Source organism: Carassius carassius, chromosome 4 (genome assembly GCF_963082965.1).
Source record: "Carassius carassius chromosome 4, fCarCar2.1, whole genome shotgun sequence".
NCBI classification, from domain to species: domain Eukaryota; kingdom Metazoa; phylum Chordata; class Actinopteri; order Cypriniformes; family Cyprinidae; genus Carassius; species Carassius carassius.
The window spans coordinates 14,602,492-14,621,117 of record NC_081758.1 but is presented as its reverse complement, the minus strand read 5'-3'; the positions used below and the strand labels follow the sequence as shown (position 1 = coordinate 14,621,117).

General features: G+C 38.2%; 1 protein-coding gene and 1 long non-coding RNA gene across 8 annotated transcripts in view; one reads left to right on the top strand and one right to left on the bottom strand.

The window, feature by feature from the left end:
• Nucleotides 1-17,417, top strand: part of LOC132137139 (uncharacterized) — a 45,470-nt gene extending 28,053 nt beyond the window's left edge. For 2 of the 3 annotated variants that reach the window (XR_009431786.1, XR_009431780.1), the window contains 3 exons: nt 15,152-15,966; nt 16,495-16,616; nt 17,279-17,417. This is a non-coding gene — a long non-coding RNA (uncharacterized LOC132137139). The remainder of the gene's footprint in view (nt 1-15,151; nt 15,967-16,494; nt 16,617-17,278) is intronic. The other variant, XR_009431792.1, reaches the window with a different exon arrangement.
• Nucleotides 14,047-18,626, bottom strand: part of LOC132137082 (regulator of G-protein signaling 3-like) — a 37,321-nt gene continuing 32,741 nt past the window's right edge. For all 5 annotated transcript variants that reach the window (XM_059547447.1, XM_059547449.1, XM_059547448.1 and 2 more), the window contains 6 exons: nt 17,268-18,059; nt 17,013-17,083; nt 15,831-15,935; nt 15,507-15,568; nt 15,142-15,308; nt 14,047-14,852 (listed from right to left, as the gene is read on the bottom strand). In XM_059547447.1, the coding sequence (XP_059403430.1) occupies nt 14,658-14,852; nt 15,142-15,308; nt 15,507-15,568; nt 15,831-15,935; nt 17,013-17,083; nt 17,268-18,059 (1,392 nt within the window). In that variant the 3' untranslated portion in view covers nt 14,047-14,657. The remainder of the gene's footprint in view (nt 14,853-15,141; nt 15,309-15,506; nt 15,569-15,830; nt 15,936-17,012; nt 17,084-17,267; nt 18,060-18,626) is intronic.

Below are 18,626 nucleotides of genomic sequence, written 5' to 3'. Positions count from 1 at the left end.
CGTATTGCTCTTCTGCACTCGCGAATCGCCTTTCACTGAACAGCCACGCTCTCACATCTCTCTCAGCAAGCCTCTATGTCCCAAAAAGCGTGCTTTATCTTGCACTTTCCTCACAAAATATTGGATATAGCGCACATTTATCTGTGTTTAACGTTTAAACATTGTTACATGCTTGAACTGTTTTATATTTTTCGATTTTATTTTAGACAATTCGTGATGATATGAGATGGCTAAATTCATCAAACAAAGGCTATGATCAGCTCACTCTCTGTGCTGGCCGCTTGGTATATTTGCATAATGAAAAAATATGGCGCCTGTGTGTTTGGCCTGCCGTCTGAAGCTTTTGTGTTTTCTTCTCTGTCTGTCTGATGTGTCGTTTACCTGCTGTACGCAGCTGGTGTACGCCCATCAAGCTCTCCTAGACATCCGCATCTCCGTTGGGGATTAATTCGCGAACTTTCACACCGTGGACGTGGAATGCCCACTTCACAAACCGTACGAGCCTCCCCGAACCATCTTCCTGCACGATATCTGCCGGTGGCTGCTAAACACCGTGCGGAGAAAGCAAAGGAGGAAACGAGGTAGCCACGGAGGTTTCATGATGAAACTGAAAGCTTATTTACAAGCTGACATTTCGTTTGGACGCAGATCTGCAGCATGGCACCCGCGGGACGCGGTTCACCGATGTCTTCGTCCTGTTTTCCCTCTACATCTGAGTCATGCCACTCAGGTTGATCTCCGCAATGTTGGCCGCCGTGCTTGGCGAAACGGAGTAAATCACAGAAATCTGCGCTCATTGAAAAAAGCGCCGTCATCTCACGTGTCTATTCCTCCACCTAAGTTGGCGCTAATAAACGCCCGCTCCGTGGTGAATAAGACCTTTTTATTAAAAGACTTCTACTCCTCACACAACTTGGATTTTATGTTCATCACAGAATCTAAGTGCTCATTGAGGAGAGTAATGAATCAGAAGGTCACTGATATATTTTGGTGCAAGACCAGATAAAGCCTTGTATACAGAGACAGCTGTTTTAAAATAAATTCTAAACTTTACAGGGAGCCAGTGTAAAGACGCTAAAATTGGAGTAATGGGTTCCCTCTGTTTTGTTACAGTAAGGAGCCTTGCTGCAGCATTTTGTACAATTTGTAGACGAGAAATCGCTGTTTGAGGCATGCCATAGTAAAGGGAATTACAGTAATCTAGGCATGATGTTATGAAAGCATGGATTACAGTCTCCAGATCTTTGTGAGGCAAAAACTGTTTCAATTTAGCAATTGATCTCAGATGGAAGAAGCTGCCCTTTACCACTGTGCTAATTTGTGACGAATCAAATGTAACCCCAAGATTGCTTACATGGGTCTGAACATCGGCAGAGAGAGACCCTAAATTAAGAACAGATGAAGTCCTAGAGTGGCCTAAAATCAGAATTTCGCTTTTGCTTTTCGTTTAATTGCAAAAAAATGATTAGCCATCCAACCTTTTATCTCCTCAAAACAGTCGTAGAGCACATCCAAAGAATCAGTGCTCACTGAGAAGGTTCTGTCTTTAAGATAGGAGGCTAACCACTGCAGAGTGACACCCTGAATACCCACCAACTTTTCCAACCAATGTAACAGAATACTATGATCAATTGTATCGAAAGCTGAACTTAAATCCAACAAAATAAGAGCCGCATGTGAACCAGTATCGAGCACTTGTAACATGTCATTGCTTACTTTCAATAGTGCAGTTTCTGTGCAGTGATCTAAAACTGAAAAGTATCTAAAACATAGGACATTCTGATATAGGAATTCAACTGATGATAAACAACTCTCTCTAATAGCTTTGAGATAAAAGGCAACTTAGAAATAGGTCTGAATTTAATGAGGATAGATGAGTCAAGATGAGGTTTCTTAAGCAGAGGGTGAACCACAGCATGTTTGAAACTAGCAGGTACAATTCCATTTGCTAAAGAACTATTAATGTTGGCCGTTACGGCCGGACTCAAAGTTGCAAACACTTCCTTAAAAAGACAAGCCGAGATGACATCAGACTCACAGTTTGGATGATTTAGTCTTAAAACAATATCTGCTAGCTGTACATAGGAAATTGGATGAAAATAAGTTAACAAATCTGTTGGTGAACAGCTCAATGGAGGATCATATGTTGATGGCTTAATAGAAGCCTTCATATTCAATATTTTATTAATACAAAAATGTCAAAAGTTCTCACAGTTTTCCCGAGATGGATCAAGAGAAGGGGCAGGTAAGGGATTTAGCACCAAATCAGTTGTCTTAAACAACATCCTTGGTCGTATTTTCTATAATGAGTTTGGATAGGAATACTGACTTAGCCTCTTTGACTGACTTTTGGTAGCTATTTAAGCACGAAATCAGACACTTATATGAGACATATATGAGTTTGTCTTTTTTTCCATTTTCGCTCTGCCTTACGATACTCTTGTCTGAGAGTGTGGGTTTGATCATTTAACCAAGGCTGAGTAGTGCCCTTTCCCTTCGCTTTCTTTTTTGGCTTAAGGGGAGCAACAGGATCTGTAGAAATGGAGCAGGAATTAATAAAAACCTCCACCATCTCTTCAGTGTTTTAATTTGTTGAGGGCAGCAACATCCACAGAGTTTGCTTGATAGTGCTCTGAAAATAAACTGGCACGGTTGAATAAAATGGGAATAACTTACATTCTGAGAACATGTGGGGGTAGGGGAATCACAAACAATTTCAAACAGAATTGGCAAATGGTCTGGAAAGAGCAGCATCAATCACTTTCACTATCTCTTCGTCTCAGAAGACAACTCTCACTGCCCAATTAATTTATCAAAAACCAAGGATGAGTTGCCCCTTGACTGGTTCAACCTCCTTCTTTATGCTTTTCCCCCAATCGTTTTGATTCCACAGGTAATTAGGTAGGTAAAGGAAAAAAAACACAAGGTTCTCCTAGTGGCCCTCCTCTGGAACAACCAGCCATGGTTATCAGAGCTAACTCAGCTGTTGATAGTGGCCGCTTGGCCTGTTCTACCTAGACAAAATCTCCTCTCTCAGGCAAACGGGACAATATGGCACCCTTGGCCCAACCTCTTTCCACTCGACGGGAGCCTTCCAGCCTCCCAGAGCAAATTCTAAACACAATTTCGGAGGCAAGACGCCTCTATGCCTTAAAGTGGTCTTTTTTCTCCACTTGGTGTCTTAACCGTGGCAAAGATCCTCAGACTTCCGATTTGGCAGAGGTGTTGTAATTTTTGCAATTTTTGCAGAGTTGCTGAATAATGGACGCTCCCCATCCATGCTCAAAGTCTATGTGGCGGCCATAGCGTCTTCTCACGCCCCTGTCGGGGGCCAATTTGTGGTCAGACACAGTGCGGCCATTCACTTTCTAAGGGGTGCCAGGAGGCTTAATCCGCCTTACCCTTCATGGGATTTGCCCACTTCGAGCCACTACAGTCTGCCAGCATTCGGTCACTATCGCTGAAGACTGCCCAGCTTCTAGCACTGGCATAAGTAATTCGAATAGCGGACCCGCAGGCACTCTCTATTAGCCCTGCCTTCCTGGAATTCAGGCCTAACGACACTTAGTTGTCCTGAAACCAAAGCATGGTTAAGTACCTAAGGTGCTCTCCACTCCGTTCAAAGCCCAAGTCATTACACTCTCTGCGCTTCCTCCCTCTGAAGAAGACAGTGAGCTATCTCTGCTCTGCCTAGTCCGAGCTCTGAGAATCTATATCAGTGATCCTCAAATCTGGCTTGCGAGATCCACTTTCCTGCAGAGTTTAGCTTGAACTCTAATCAAACACACCTGAATTTGCTAATCAACGTCTTCGGGATCATTAGAAAATCACAGATAGGTTAGTTTGATTAGGGTTGGAACGATTAACCAGGCTGGGTGTGACCTCAAGCTGCTTAACCCGTCATAGTCTTGGACTATTGTTAACTTTTGTATGGCAATGAATTGCTTGTGGAAGTCTGATATCTTAGTCGTTCCACTACATTTGCATGGTGTGATTATACTCTTCCCATATGCATTTAGCAAGATGCGGTACGAGTGTAGTATCGAAAGGGAACGTACTCGGTTTCTGAACAGAACCTCGGTTCCCTGAGATATGGGAACGAGTACTGCATTGCTAGCCGTGCTATGTAGCTGCAAGACCCAGTCGTTGCTTCAGACGAAGTAACCTGAGAATCCTGTGGCGAATGAGGCTTCAGGCTTGTGTAACTCTGCTGCTTAGCCATTGGTTAATTTTTTTAATACACTGCACGAACCACTGGCAGTGCAGTTTCACTGCGTGAATGAAAAAGACTTAAGTTCAGGAGAAAAAAGGCTTTTTCCCATATGCGTCTAGCAAAACTCAGTACTCGTTCCCATATCTCAGGGAACCGAGGTTACGTTAAGTAACCGAGTACGTTTCTAAACATTCAGCTTTGCAAAAACAGAAATAAATTATATTTTGAAATTATTAAAACAAACTGTTATTTTGAATTGTAAAAAAAATATTATTCACAATATTAAGCTACTTTTTTAAATTCTACACATTAAAAAAATGAAAAAAAAGAAAAGAAAAATTAAACAACTGATTAAGCATGGACTGCACAAAACATTACCATTACACTGGCTTTTTTGCACCATAGATAACACACGTAAGAAAACATAACAGTTCATTGTATGACTAATAACATAATTTAAAGTCACTGAGTACGTAAAGGAAAACTCTATAAGACCATCCAAAAACCACTGGCACCTACAGTAAATTGTTTTTTATTCTTAGCAATGAATGTTTGTTTCTGTTATTTTTTTGTTGTTTGTTCTCCTCGCACCAAAAGCCCAGTAAATATTTCAATAAAACTCATATTTGGAGCATGCTGCCTTACCATATCACTTCTGTACTGCCTTTGGTCTCCTGCCCTTCTTAAGCTTGCAAATCTGCAGTGGAGTCAGCCTAAAATCACCTTTGCAGGCTCAAAGGATGTGCCAACATGGTAGATGAGACCATTTTTATATTTTTTTGCCACGTATGTTTTTTGGAAGCTGCCCTTAACGTTAAGAATATAAAACCCACACTGTGGAATACACCATTAACATTTATTTTCCTTGGCTCTTCTCTGAACTCAGGTTAGAGACTAAGGAAATACAAACCAGCCTCAGTTTTTTTAGAAAAGAGTTTAAGCTGTCTATAATTGTACATATTTTTCTAATCAGTTCATGGCACTGTTTGAAGGAGACTGACTTAAGCATACTTTGGGGGTGAATGATGCAAAATGAAAACTTTGGAGTATTTCAGACTTTGGCGGACTCTTTTAAGAGTGGGGTATTTACAGCGGGAAAAATGAAAGACATAATAGGAAACATTTGAGGCACTGAAAGAAGGCAGGCAAACATGGCAAAAAGAACTGAATGATTCTGCTATACACAGAACCTGAAGGGCTGCCCATATGTTTAAACAATTAAATTATAGTTTAGAATGGACCAGGTTGCTCCTCGTGATCTTCAGTGATATTTAGAGTCTCTTTATTTTACTTTGTAAACTTTAAAACATTTCTCTAAGTGATTTGTGAATGTTCTCAGTGCCGTCAGCAGCAGTAGATCACTGTCAAATGTATTATCAGACCTGACCCACTGATTTGGGCAATGGCCAAAAAACCCAAAATTATCTATTGATGGACCTTTCTCTGGATGATGGAGTAATGAAATTATGGTGTAAATGCTTTTCTCTTGGAGCTCAGTGCTGGCACTAAACAGTCCCTCCTACAGTATATAGCTCTCTTTTCTCAATATTGAAAGAGAGAAATATTCATTGTATCAATTAGTTTTCAGTTCAATCTTCAAATTTGATCTACCAGCATCTACTGTAGTATAAAGACACTGGAATGTTTCCGTATCTGTATCCCTCTACTTATTTGCATATGTGTCATTCAGACTAGTATGTAAGTGGTGTGGAGCTGAGATTTGACTGTTTAAGTACATTAATTTCATATTTATATGAGTTCCATCCTTGAGCAAAACATGCCTCAGTCTTCTGAACCTTCATGAAACAGACCCAGAGGAACTTGTCATTTATTTTTGCAGAGCTCATGAGAAACTTTGAGCAGGGTTAAAGCCCTTTTACTGGGGCACGGCACAAGCCCCAAAGAAATACTGCAGTGCCCAGGTAAATTATTACAGATTAATCCTTGTCTCACATTGGAGATTATATAATGACCTGAAAATAATTTCCCCCGATATTTAGCAGTTATGTAATGTGTTTTCTATCAGCAGTTTAGCATCAGAATTAGCAATGCCAGATCGCGAATGAATCAGTCTTTTGATATTATCAGTTGTATTGGTTTGTAAATGGGTCTGAAACGGTTGGTGATTATTTTTGATTCAATTCAATTCAATGATGCCAACATAATTTTTTAATAGAATAGAAAATGATGTTGGCATTAGTGAAATTGCATTGGCATGGTTCAATTCATACTTATCTGACCATCATCAATTCGTAACAGTGAATGACGAGGCAGGGGCGTAGGACTGGGGGTAAAACCAGTACTGATTACCAGGGCCCCAAAGGAAGAGAGGGCCTTGAAAAGTCTGGAATATATATTTTACCTCAATTGACGCACAGCGCACCTGTATTTGCCGAACAGTAAACTCTGAAGGCGCTTGACTCGCTGTCACTTTGCTGATAGAGCTGTTTCTCACACATGCAAAGAGAGAGAGCGAGAGTCTAACCACGCTGAATCGACACGATATATGTAACCTATATGATTTGTTGCATTTCCTGTCAAAATAATGAAGTTCATTTAGAATTATTCAACTTTTTCGAACAAGCAGAAGAAATGCCGGTTTCTCCGGTAGTGGGCATAGCTAATGCGCAAATGGCAATTTCATTGGCTGGTGCTCATCTATTACCAACCCTGTTTTGATTTCAGCAAATCAGTTCGACCGAACGCAGACAACATGATTAATATTCATGAACCCAGCAGCTCATCAATCCATAGTGCATTGTATATTGTTAGTATGGTAGTAGTATTAGTAGTAGTATTATCTTTTAATAATAATTAATATGATCTATTACCTTTTTTTTTTTTTTACAGAAACCCAAAATGACCAATATGCATTCATACGTGGTTATCAAGTTTTAGTTCTAATCACTAAAGTTCTATCATTAAATAGTGCTTTATACCATAATATAATGCTTGACTGACTAAGAAGCTAAGATTTATGAAGCTGTGCCATTTTACAAAGATAAGCTGATTGGAATCGTGTGTGTGTGTGTGTGTGTGTGTGTGTGTGTGTGTGTGTGTGTGTGTGTGTGTGTGTTTGTGTGTGTGTAAAATAGTATATCAGTCTGGCGAGTAAACAAAAAATTTTACTAGCCACTGGCGATTATATTGCCAAGGTGTGCGTACAGGGTTGCTCAGTACCAGGGCCAGGGCCAGTGCTTTTCATCCTACCCTTGGGAGATAACATGGTGTTAGCTTTCAGTGTTATGCTGATGATACTCAGCTCTATATTTTTTCGTGTCCTGATTAAACATACAAATTGGCAAAACTAATGGAATAGTTGCTATAAAATTTAAAAAAAAATCTTGGAGTTGATGCTGGATCAACACTTAGATACGACCTCTACAACCCTGAATGTCATTCTAGACCATGTCAACTATATGAGCCCTAGAGACAGATCCCCTGCAAAGACCTTGTCACCTAAATGGCCATCAGCACAATACCACAGGAACCAGACAAATCCTCTGCACAATCTGACTTTTGTTGCAGCCTGGAATCAAACCACACCATTTTCCAAAGGAGAACACAATCTTCATTGTATAAAGCACTATATAAATAAAGTTGAATTGACTTTGATTAATTTGGTTCACTCATGAACTGATTAATTTGAAGTGGTTTCCAAACGGGATCATTTGTAAGTCAGAAAACAAAAACCGGAGCAAGTGGATATTTACCTATGAAGAAAACTTGAAAATGACTATTAGTCTTTCAGTGAAGAAAACAGTTTATTGCGTGTGCAGCTTGTGAGCGACTGCAGGTAAAGAACTTTTAGATCCATGTATCCATACAAATATCAAAATATGGTGTCCCTTTTTTGATGAGAGGCCTGGGTTCTGATGGAAGGCTAGAAATGCTCCTGTATGTAAGTTTGTAGAAACTTATGCATGTGGATGAAAGAAAGAGAAAGCAACAAAAAAAAAAAGGCTAGATGCCTTTAAGAGACGAAGACTCCTGGCTTATCGCCCAATGTCCAATCTGCTGATGATGAGGCATGTGATGAGGAAGGAACCCGGGATCCATTTTTAGCTATGAGTTCATCCAGAAATTGTGCAGCCATAAAAAGTGCAGTCCGTGTGCTCCTGAAATTCTGTCTGCCGGCAACTGACAGCACATCGCATCTGCACTTATCTGAATTTAGCCATCAATCATGAGTGAACACATACTGCTTTAGAAGAGGTTGATTAGAATAATGGCGGACCTTAGGGAACAGTGAGGAATGCATTTCTGAAAGGGTTTACACTCGCCTAGCTGTTTAATTTTGATTTATGAAAATAAAAACAAAACAACAGTTAGGCCTATAGTTTTTATAATTGGTAAAATAATAGAATAAAGTTGCAAGAAGCAATTATCAGGTTCCGAATGTGATCCAGTTAAGTCGTACGCTCAGTATTGTTCCTATCCTATATATATATATTTTATTTTTCACTGACCTTAATGTAAACAAATTCATAAACATTAATCACAGTCGCGTTATTTGGTTGTCCACTGTTATAACGCCACCTTCTGTTCAAATGAAATTAAACTTGTTTTTCACTCTTATTGTCCTCATAAATGATTGCTTGCAATATGGCAGGGTAATTGAACTAGCCTAATAGTCCCATTTTAGAAATTTTACTGTTTATCATTATTATGGCCCAACTGACTTGACTGATAAATATTTGTTCATTTTTTTATACTGTAGCCTACTGTACATGTACAAAATGTAATAACAGTTACTTTTTAGTTATCCATTTTAACAAAATAAGCCACACCCAACATTTTTTATTGGTGTCTGGCAGCCATGTTGAATTTAAAGTTTGGCATGTTTTCATGATTGTTTTATAAAGGCACACCAGACTTAATGAATGACAAATTTGGTGCAGATCTGAAAAAAGAATAAAATTAAATAAATGCAAAACATACAATATGGCAGAAAACTTTTCCAGGCAAAAATAAATGAAGGTGTGTGGTATGACTAGCTTATGAGCCAAGAAAACTGCACATAAAATACATTTGGTCTAAATTTCTTTGTAGGTATACATACCATTTTAAGACGTAACAAAATGTATAATAATAAATCAAAACCAAACACTTGCTGTTTGTACTTTAAAATATATGTTTGTACATTTCCACACCAGTCTGCATCATAACAGGTGTAATACGGCTCTTTTTAAAGAAAGTCAAGACTTTGTTGATGTTTGCGATTAAGCCACAGGGAAGCAGGCTATTGAAGTTAGCAGAGAGGGATTCCTGTCCTCACATTCCCTTCATACTGAGAGTGCTCTCCCACCCTCAAAACTCACAGAACTGCAGAAACACATCCCCATCATTTCCCTACCATCTCTCAATGTGTCCAAATGTAGACTGTTTGGTCAGAAGGTATGGCTCTATAATAACAGCTGAACAGTATGATTGTAGCACCATCTATGGGTGTAAATGAAGGCATCCTGAAAATCTCAAATATTTAATATCAGCAATTTAATGCCACTATGCACAGAATAACAATACATGCATTTATTTAGCAATTCGCGTTTTATTTTTAATTATTTATATAAAGTAAAGAAGAAAGAACCTGAGAGTCACAAAATATCTATTTATAAACTTGAAGAAATGTGAAAATTTTAAGATACCACCTGAGTTCTCCTTTGTTTTATTTTATTTTTTAAGAAAACTAAATTTTAACTGTTAATATGGAAAATGTATATTCTACATTTAATTTATTTGCTTAGTACAATGTTGCCTATTTCAGGATTTCATTTTAATTTGAGAAAACAGACATTTGATACATAATTCAGGATACATTTTAAATAATGTTTAATATTTAATTTAACAATTTAAATTGAGAATATGGATTTAAATGGACAATATGCAAAATCTTTTTATTTCAAGAGATAGATAGATAGATAGATAGATAGATAGATAGATAGATAGATAGATAGATAGATAGATAGATAGATAGATAGATAGATAGATAGATAGATAGATAGATAGACTGACAATCATGGCACTTTTTGTAAAATATCTGTATGTAGAAATTAATGTTTAAATGCATATTTATTGGATAGATTTAAAGCTTCATTCTACATGACAACCTCCATGTGCAAACATCCTCCTCATAGTAAAGGCATTTGGACTGTGTGCGTCATCACCATCACACACTTGACCTATTGCCTGACCTTGTCTGAGAGTGTGTGCTATATGTGAGTGCTTTCCTTAACCTACAGTACATGGTCATTGATGAAGCTGCATGATTCATCAGCACAAATCATTTGTGTTCCCTGAACATCTGTTTTTGGAACCTCGTTGCACATAAAAGAAAGGCTTTCTTATTGACTGCCTTACTAATTGGGATATACAGTAAATTTATTCATTTTATACATCTGTAAAGCACAAGGGTAGATCCTTTACTGACTAAATATTTTATACCTTTTATACCTACAGAGCCGCCCTGGGGAAATAACTCTTACAAGTAATTGTAGATGCATTACTGGGTCAGCATGTTGTGGTGTAAACACACTGGTGCACTGTCAAAGAAGTATGCATACAGTGAATAGTTTTTCTTGTGCTGACACAGCTGCATGGATCATAGAAACGGTTGGATCAGAGGCAGTGCAAAATCAATAGCTTTCATTATTTATTAGGCAAAACATGGTTTTCACTTTTCTCTAATTATGTTGCTGTTTTCTTATAAACGGATCATTTCATTTAGTTTGTTTTTGTACAACATTTGCTTCAAGTTTAAAGGAGTGTGTCCCACACCTTCAACCGCTGCATGAGGGGGTCAAACCCAGACAAAAGTAAGAGGAAGGACTGTGCTCCCACACCTAATATTTGCCTCCATCTCTGATTTCATCAGCAAATACAACAGACAGTTATTTGGATTTAGATTTAAATAAACAGTTATTTAGCTATGTTTATAAACAATTTTTAACAATTATTATTAAAGGTGCAGTGTGTAAATTCTAGCGGTGAGGTTGCAAATTGCAACCAACTGCTCAGTCCCCCGCTCACTCCTCTCTTTAGAGAAGCTACGGTGGCCGACACAGGTAAAGACAGCAGAGAGCAATGAGATTTCTTTACAAAGGTAAATCAAGGAATTATATGTACTTAATTATACAATAAATCAGTGTTATTGCGAATATGAATGTACTTGTTCAACATTGTGTCAGTGTTTTATTCGCAAGAACAACAAAGTGATGAAACGCGCTCTGTAGAGCATTTTGTCCATTGCTGTCAAGTGCTACTGTAGAAACATGGCGGCGACTTCCATGTAACGGGACCCGCGGTGTATGTAAATATAAATTGCTCAGTCTAAGGTAATAAACATAATGGTTCATTAAGTAAGGTCTTTATACACCTCTGAAAACATAGTTATGTATATTATATTGCATTTCTGTCAATAGATATGTGTAAATATTACACATTGCACCTTTAATGTCTTTTTCTATATATTTTAACTCTATTTATATATTTGTTACATTCAGTTAATCCAAATTTCTTTCAATAAAATCGAATACAATTTAAATGAACTTTAAATAGTGAAGGTTTTGGATTACTTGCATTATTGCATCTAGAGCTTTGCTGCCCTCTGGGGATTTTTAGGTGTACAACCTATTCATATATTAATTTATGCATGTACAGCACTGTGCAAAAGTCTTAGGCCACTGGGTATTTTCACCAACAAAAAATGGTTTTAAGTCACTTATTTCTATGTTTTGATAGAAAGAACTGACTTAAAACCATTTTTTGTTGGTGAAAATAGTAGTGGCTGAAGACTTTTGCACAGTACTGTATATATAGTTCTTATACTATATGTTTTTAACATTATATTTTTTTTTTATTTGAAGATTTCCCTTTCCTCTTTAATTTTAAAGTAAATACCACTTAATTCAATATTTTTAAATCCTATGGTACTCATAACAAGAATATAATGATAATATAAACATTAGAATTTGCAAAAAGAAAAAAAAAGAAAGCCCATCACCCTCATGCTTGAATGTCATTTTATTTGATGAGAGCAATATGAAGCAATATGCAATATGTTACAATATGAAGGCAGCGGTGAGTGAAATATGTCCCCACAAATAAATACAAAATATATTATTACAGAAGGAAGGAGAATGTTAGGATGAAAGCAGGAGGAAACTGACACTGTATTTGCCAAACATGAGTCTATCTGGTAAATAAACGTGTTAATCAACACAGAACACATACGTCTATGTACAACACATGCTTCTCTATGTTAAGCCACTATTAAACAGAAACTCTGGCATCTTCTTGTTATGTTATTCTGGTTTCTGATGTGTGATCAACCATCTAACAGCAACGACAACAAACAGAATACCTTTAGTTTTAGCATCACTATAACTATTAATCCATATATCTCGGCTTCTGTTATTTACATCAGAAAATCACATTTTCGTTTTCTTAATAAGCCTGTGTGATGCATTTTGGGAGAGCATTTGTACAGTTGTGTGTGTTTATGTTTACATATAAACTTCTGACCCCTTTAATATACTGTTTTGTTAAAGAAATATGAATAAGAATAACTAATTGTACAGTCGTGGCCAAAAGTTTTGAGAATTACTTAAATATTAGTTTTCAAAACGTTTGCTGCTAAACAGCTTTTAGATCTTTGTTTCAGTTGTTTCTGTGATGTACTGAAATATAATTACAAGCACTTCATACGTTTCGAAGGCTTTTATCGACAATTACATGACATTTATGCAAAGAGTCAGTATTTGCAGTGTTGGCCCTTCTTTTTCAGGACCTCTGCAATTCGACTGGGCATGCTCTCAATCAACTTCTGGGCCAAATCCTGACTGATAGCAACCCATTCTTTCATAATCACTTCTTGGAGTTTGTCAGAATTAGTGGGTTTTTGTTTGTCCACCCGCCTCTTGAGGATTGACCACAAGTTCTCAATGGGATCAAGATCTGGGGAGTTTCCAGGCCATGGACCCAAAATTTCAAGCCTTTTTCAAACAATCGGAAAGGGGCTTCATCGGAGAATATGACTTTGCCCCAGTCCTCAGCAGTCCATTCACTATACTTTCTGCAGAAGATCAATCTGTCCCTGATGTTTTTTTTTTTTGGAGAGAAGTGGCTTCTTTGCTGCCATTCTTGACACCAGGCCATCTTCCAAAAGTCTTCGCCTCACTGTGCGTGCAGATGCACTCACACCTGCCTGCTGCCATTCCTGAGCAAGCTCTGCACTAGTGGCACTCCGATCCCGCAGCTGAATCCTCTTTAGGAGACGATCCTGGCGCTTGCTGGACTTTCTTGGACGCCCTGAAGCCTTCTTTACAAGAATTGAACCTCTTTCCTTGAAGTTCTTGATGATCCTATAAATTGTTGATTTAGGTGCAATCTTAGTAGCCACAATATCCTTGCTGGAAACTCTCCAGATCTTAATCCCATTGAGAACTTGTGGTCAATCCTCAAGAGGCGGGTGGACAAACAAAAACCCACTAATTCTGACAAACTCCAAGAAGTGATTATGAAAGAATGGGTTGCTATCAGTCAGGATTTGGCCCAGAAGTTGATTGAGAGCATGCCCAGTCGAATTGCAGAGGTCCTGAAAAAGAAGGGCCAACACTGCAAATACTGACTCTTTGCATAAATGTCATGTAATTGTCGATAAAAGCCTTTGAAACGTATGAAGTGCTTGTAATTATATTTCAGTACATCACAGAAACAACTGAAACAAAGATCTAAAAGCAGTTTAGCAGCAAACTTTTTGAAAACTAATATTTATGTAATTCTCAAAACTTTTGACCACGACTGTATATTGCACTTAAAGGGGTTATAGCCATGGGACCACTACATGAAGAACAGATGTAGCCCTTGAAAGTAATAAAAATTAGTGTTCTGTCATTAGTATTGAGAGAATATAAACATTCTGCCAGCTGCGACTCAGATAAAAAAGGACATTAATGTTAACTAATACTTAGTTTCATCCAATGTCATCTCACTAGGATCTTTGTAAAAGTGGAGTATGTTGAGGTCTGTGCAGGAAAGAAAAGTGAAAAGTCTCTTGGTAAAGCTGAACAAAACGGTACCAAAATTTCCCCTTTTTTCTATACCCATCATGCATTGCATCCTCTCTGTACTGCCAGTGGGTCATCAGGTGGCAAGGCATTTTGGGCACTGGCAAATAGATTTGAGTCAACATTTCCAGCATATTCATAACACGATATTGTCATCTTATTGCCACAACCGTCCAACAGGGTGCAGCACAGAAGCATCTAAAACCTGTCCACACAATGATCCATCGGGCTGAGCTCTCCAAGGTACTTAATTGAGTGACGTTTCAATATGAAGCTGTGCATCAGTGGATTATGTGATTGTAGACACGTCCTGTTCTACTATGTCTCCAGCAATACTGATCTAAATAGTTCAACGTCTACGGTTTGTCGTCATAGCTTTAAGACGGATCTGTAACAGAGCTGGGTCTCTTTTGGTTGGTTAACTCCAGGTAAATGTCAGAGCGGAGGAATCGAGGGTATGAGTCTCTTTCCATTAGTCCAAAGATTCTGCTCTGAGCCAGGTCAAAGCAGTCTGCACAGATGTTCTCCATGTTTTCCTTGATGTGCTCCCTGGTGTACGAGTCCAGATTAACCTTGGAAATAAAACAAGAGTCTGCTTAGGACACTTTAATATTCATTTTGGATTGGTTTTCTGGCACATCTGCTTTCTGGAATCAATTACAAATTGCAAATAAAATTTAAAAAAAACCTTGCCAAGAAAAACTGGATATATTATTGCTGAAAACAAGTCAACTAAGAAATATAATTTTTCATTTTGTCAACTCAGTTGCATTATTTCTTCTTTTTGCAGAATTCATAAATAAACATGAGCTGGGATTCTTAATATGAAAGCCTGAAAAAAAGCCTGTTTCTCCATCTTACCTCTTTACAGGACTGTATGGAGATGTACTCCGTGAATATCTTCTTTGCTCTGGTTGCCATTTTGGACAGTGATTTGATCCTCTTGAAGTCCTCACAGGCCAACCAAAAGTCCAGATTCTCTTCACTAAACTCTGTTTGCAGGAAGGAGCGGAAAACCACTGGCCCATCTGAAGAAGGGGAGAAAAGAATACTCTAATGCTTATTAGAAAACGCAGAATAAGTGCTGAAGAGAATCTGGGGTAAATCTGGATTTGGATCCAGGAGCAGAGGTTAATGTGGATAAAATGCATGGTTTAAAACAGCAGTAACGGCTGCTCCGGTGCAGAGATCAACACAGCTGTCATATTGAATGAGACATATCTTACATTTGTGAGAAAGCAGTGAATCAAGTGACTCTGCCCATCTGAGAGCTTCCTCTGGAATCGGTCTGTAGATGAGCAGACAGAGCGGTCAACAAAGCCATGACTCACACTAATGACCCATTCACAGATAATTATAGCGCACAAAATAGGCCATCTACTCAATAACTCAAAAACATCACTGTTGTTTTGATTGCACACTCAACAATCATACATCAAAGCTCAGCTGAATGACTCTCAATACTTAAAAACGATGATATGGATATGACACACAACGCAGTGTGCCGGGGGTCTGTTCGGGTGAAAGAGGAAACAATCACGTGGACTCACTTGTCTGACTTGAGGACTTTCTCAAGCTTGCTGGCTGGATTGCTTCCATGTCTGTCGTTGGTCTTCTTCCGCAGAAAAGTCAGTCGGTTTTTCATGTCTTTGGCCCTGTGTGACGAGACAAAAGGCGTCACATCAGGTGATTTATTAGCTAAGTGTTCACTCAAGTGCTTCTAGGAGGAAATGTATTCTGGTTATAGCAGTGAGCTTTATTGTAGGAGGAACACAGATAGTAAAAGCATAAATAATGCTTTCCTCCTGCAAACCTGAGAATGGAAAACATTACATCAACATCACTTAAACCAACCATCTCATGGTTACATGGCTACAATGCTTACTATTTTATATAAAGAAAATTAAAGGAATAAATCAAATAAAAAAAAATTGCTGAAAAATTACCCTCAGGCCATCTGAGATGCAGATTTATCATTATTTTTTATTAGTACAGATTTTGTGAAATTTAGCATTACATCACTTGCTCACCAATAAAACAAATACATCTTTAAGGAGAAACAATATTATGGATAGAGGACTCATATTTTAGCTGAAAGCAACTGTTTGAAAATGTATTACAAACATGTAGTTCCGTTTGCTAGAAGTTTAATTGATGGACCGGAGTTGATTGTATTACTTGTGGATTATTGTGATGTTTTTATCAGCTGTTTAGACTCTAATTCTGACGGCACCCATTCACTGCAGAGGATCCACTGGTGAGCAAGAGATGTAATGCTACATTTCTGCAGATTTTTGGCAATGATCAAACTCATCTGCTTCTTGGGTGGCCAGAAGGTGAGTACATTTTCAGCAAATTTTCATTTTTGGGTGAATTATTCCTTTAAGCCTGTATGTAGGACCTTCTGATTTTAATAGAAAAGAATAATGTATACTATACTTTTCTGAAAATGAAAAACATTATATATATAGCAGTCAATAAACAGTCCAGATACACCTAAAATCAAAAGAAAAAAACAAACAAGAAATTCTGTTTTGTGTGAAGAAAATTGACTATTTGTAGGACCATTATGTTTTTTTGTTACATTATTTTCATGATAATGAGCCATTTTTATGATAATTCTCATTTCTATAATGCAAAATGATTTTGTTGGTATAACCCTAATCATGGGGTGACATACATATCTTGACAGTTTTAATGCGATTCACTCCGAAGAAAATGGCTTGACTCACAAATTCTTGGATTTCTTCTTTTTGACTCCAGTTTTTCCTGTGTCACATTTACAGTTCGGCTTGCCACAAACCTGTGGAAGATTTACAAAAGACATATTTTGAATGAATGAAACTAAATTCAACTACTAATTACAATATTTTTGAGTCTGAATCATCATCGAGGTTTTGACAAAAGAACCTTTTTTTGTAAATAAATCTAGTGACCTCACATAAATTGTGGTTTTTGTAATTTGATAAAGCTGAATTTCTACACACCCTCCTTCCAGTGAAGAGCAGGCAGATCTGGTGGACGGATCCTCCGTTCTTGGTGAGCTCTTTCCTCAGGGTCTGCGGGGAGGGAACCGCCCAGCGCTCTGAAGGTTCCCGCTTGGCCTCTATGCAGTCAATGGCCTGATCAGAGATGAAGCGAGGAGACCGAGGCTCCTGCAGCAAACTGCCCTCGCTGTGCGTCCGTCTGTGGAGGGACCTCTGCACACACAAGCCCCCGCTCAGCTGCCCACTGCTAGGAGATGATTCCACCATACTCCTCCTTTTCAGAAAGCCTTCATCTGTGTCCTCATCATCTTCCTCCTCCTCCTCCTCTTCATCATCGTCAGTTGACGGTGAGGTCAAAGCATCTGTGTTGAAGGAACGATCCAGGCACAGCCTGGGAATGACTAGAGGTGAGGAAGATGACGATGACGATGTAGGTCTGGCGCCAACACTGATGGTCTCAGAAGCACTCTCTCCCTCCCCCTGCTCCCTTTTCTCCAGTTCTGACTCTTGGCCACCTCCTTTCACCTCCTTCTGTCTGTCCTTCCAGATCTCTGCGGTGTGCAGGTATGGAGGTTTGCAGGCGTCTCGAGAGGTCGGAGAGGTTTGGTTGGCGTCTCCGGTGCTGCAGTGCTGGTCTGGGTATGAGAGCCGCTGAGCTGGAGAGCTGCAGTTGGTTCTTCTCATGATGGGCGATGCAGAGGGGCATGATGGGGAACAGGGCTCAGACACACTGTGAGGGCTGAAGCCCAGCAGACCCAGATCAGCCTGTTCAGCTGCTTTTGGTTCCAGCATCTGTCAATAATATACAACTGAAATCAACATTTTACAAATGGCTCTGGATTTAAAAATGCCTACTACTTTATGAATAAAAAGACTGAAGAAAAGCGGTTGATAAAAAAATATATAAAAAATTGCGTAAAAAGCTCTCATGTCTTGGCACTTGTGAATCCAAAAATCGCTAGAGCAGTCTTAAATGTATGTACATAAAAATAATGTATATTTAATTAAATGAAAAACATGATACATAACAAATAATAAATATACTTTATTCCAATTAAAAATGTACTTTATTTCAAATCATTTATACACTGTAAAATCATTTATGCTGTAAATGGGGAAAGCAATACAGAATTGTGCATTGTAAGAAAACATAAAACACTACTGTGTCATGAAAATCAACATACAGCAAAAATTCAAATGCATTTTAAATATATTATACATATTTATTTTAAATAATTATACAGTATATACGAGTAAGATTTAAAAATAAATATATTGGAGCGGGAAAAACACAGAATTACACATCATTCAAACTGAATAATAGCCTATGCCAAGTCCTTAAGTAAATAATCAAATTAT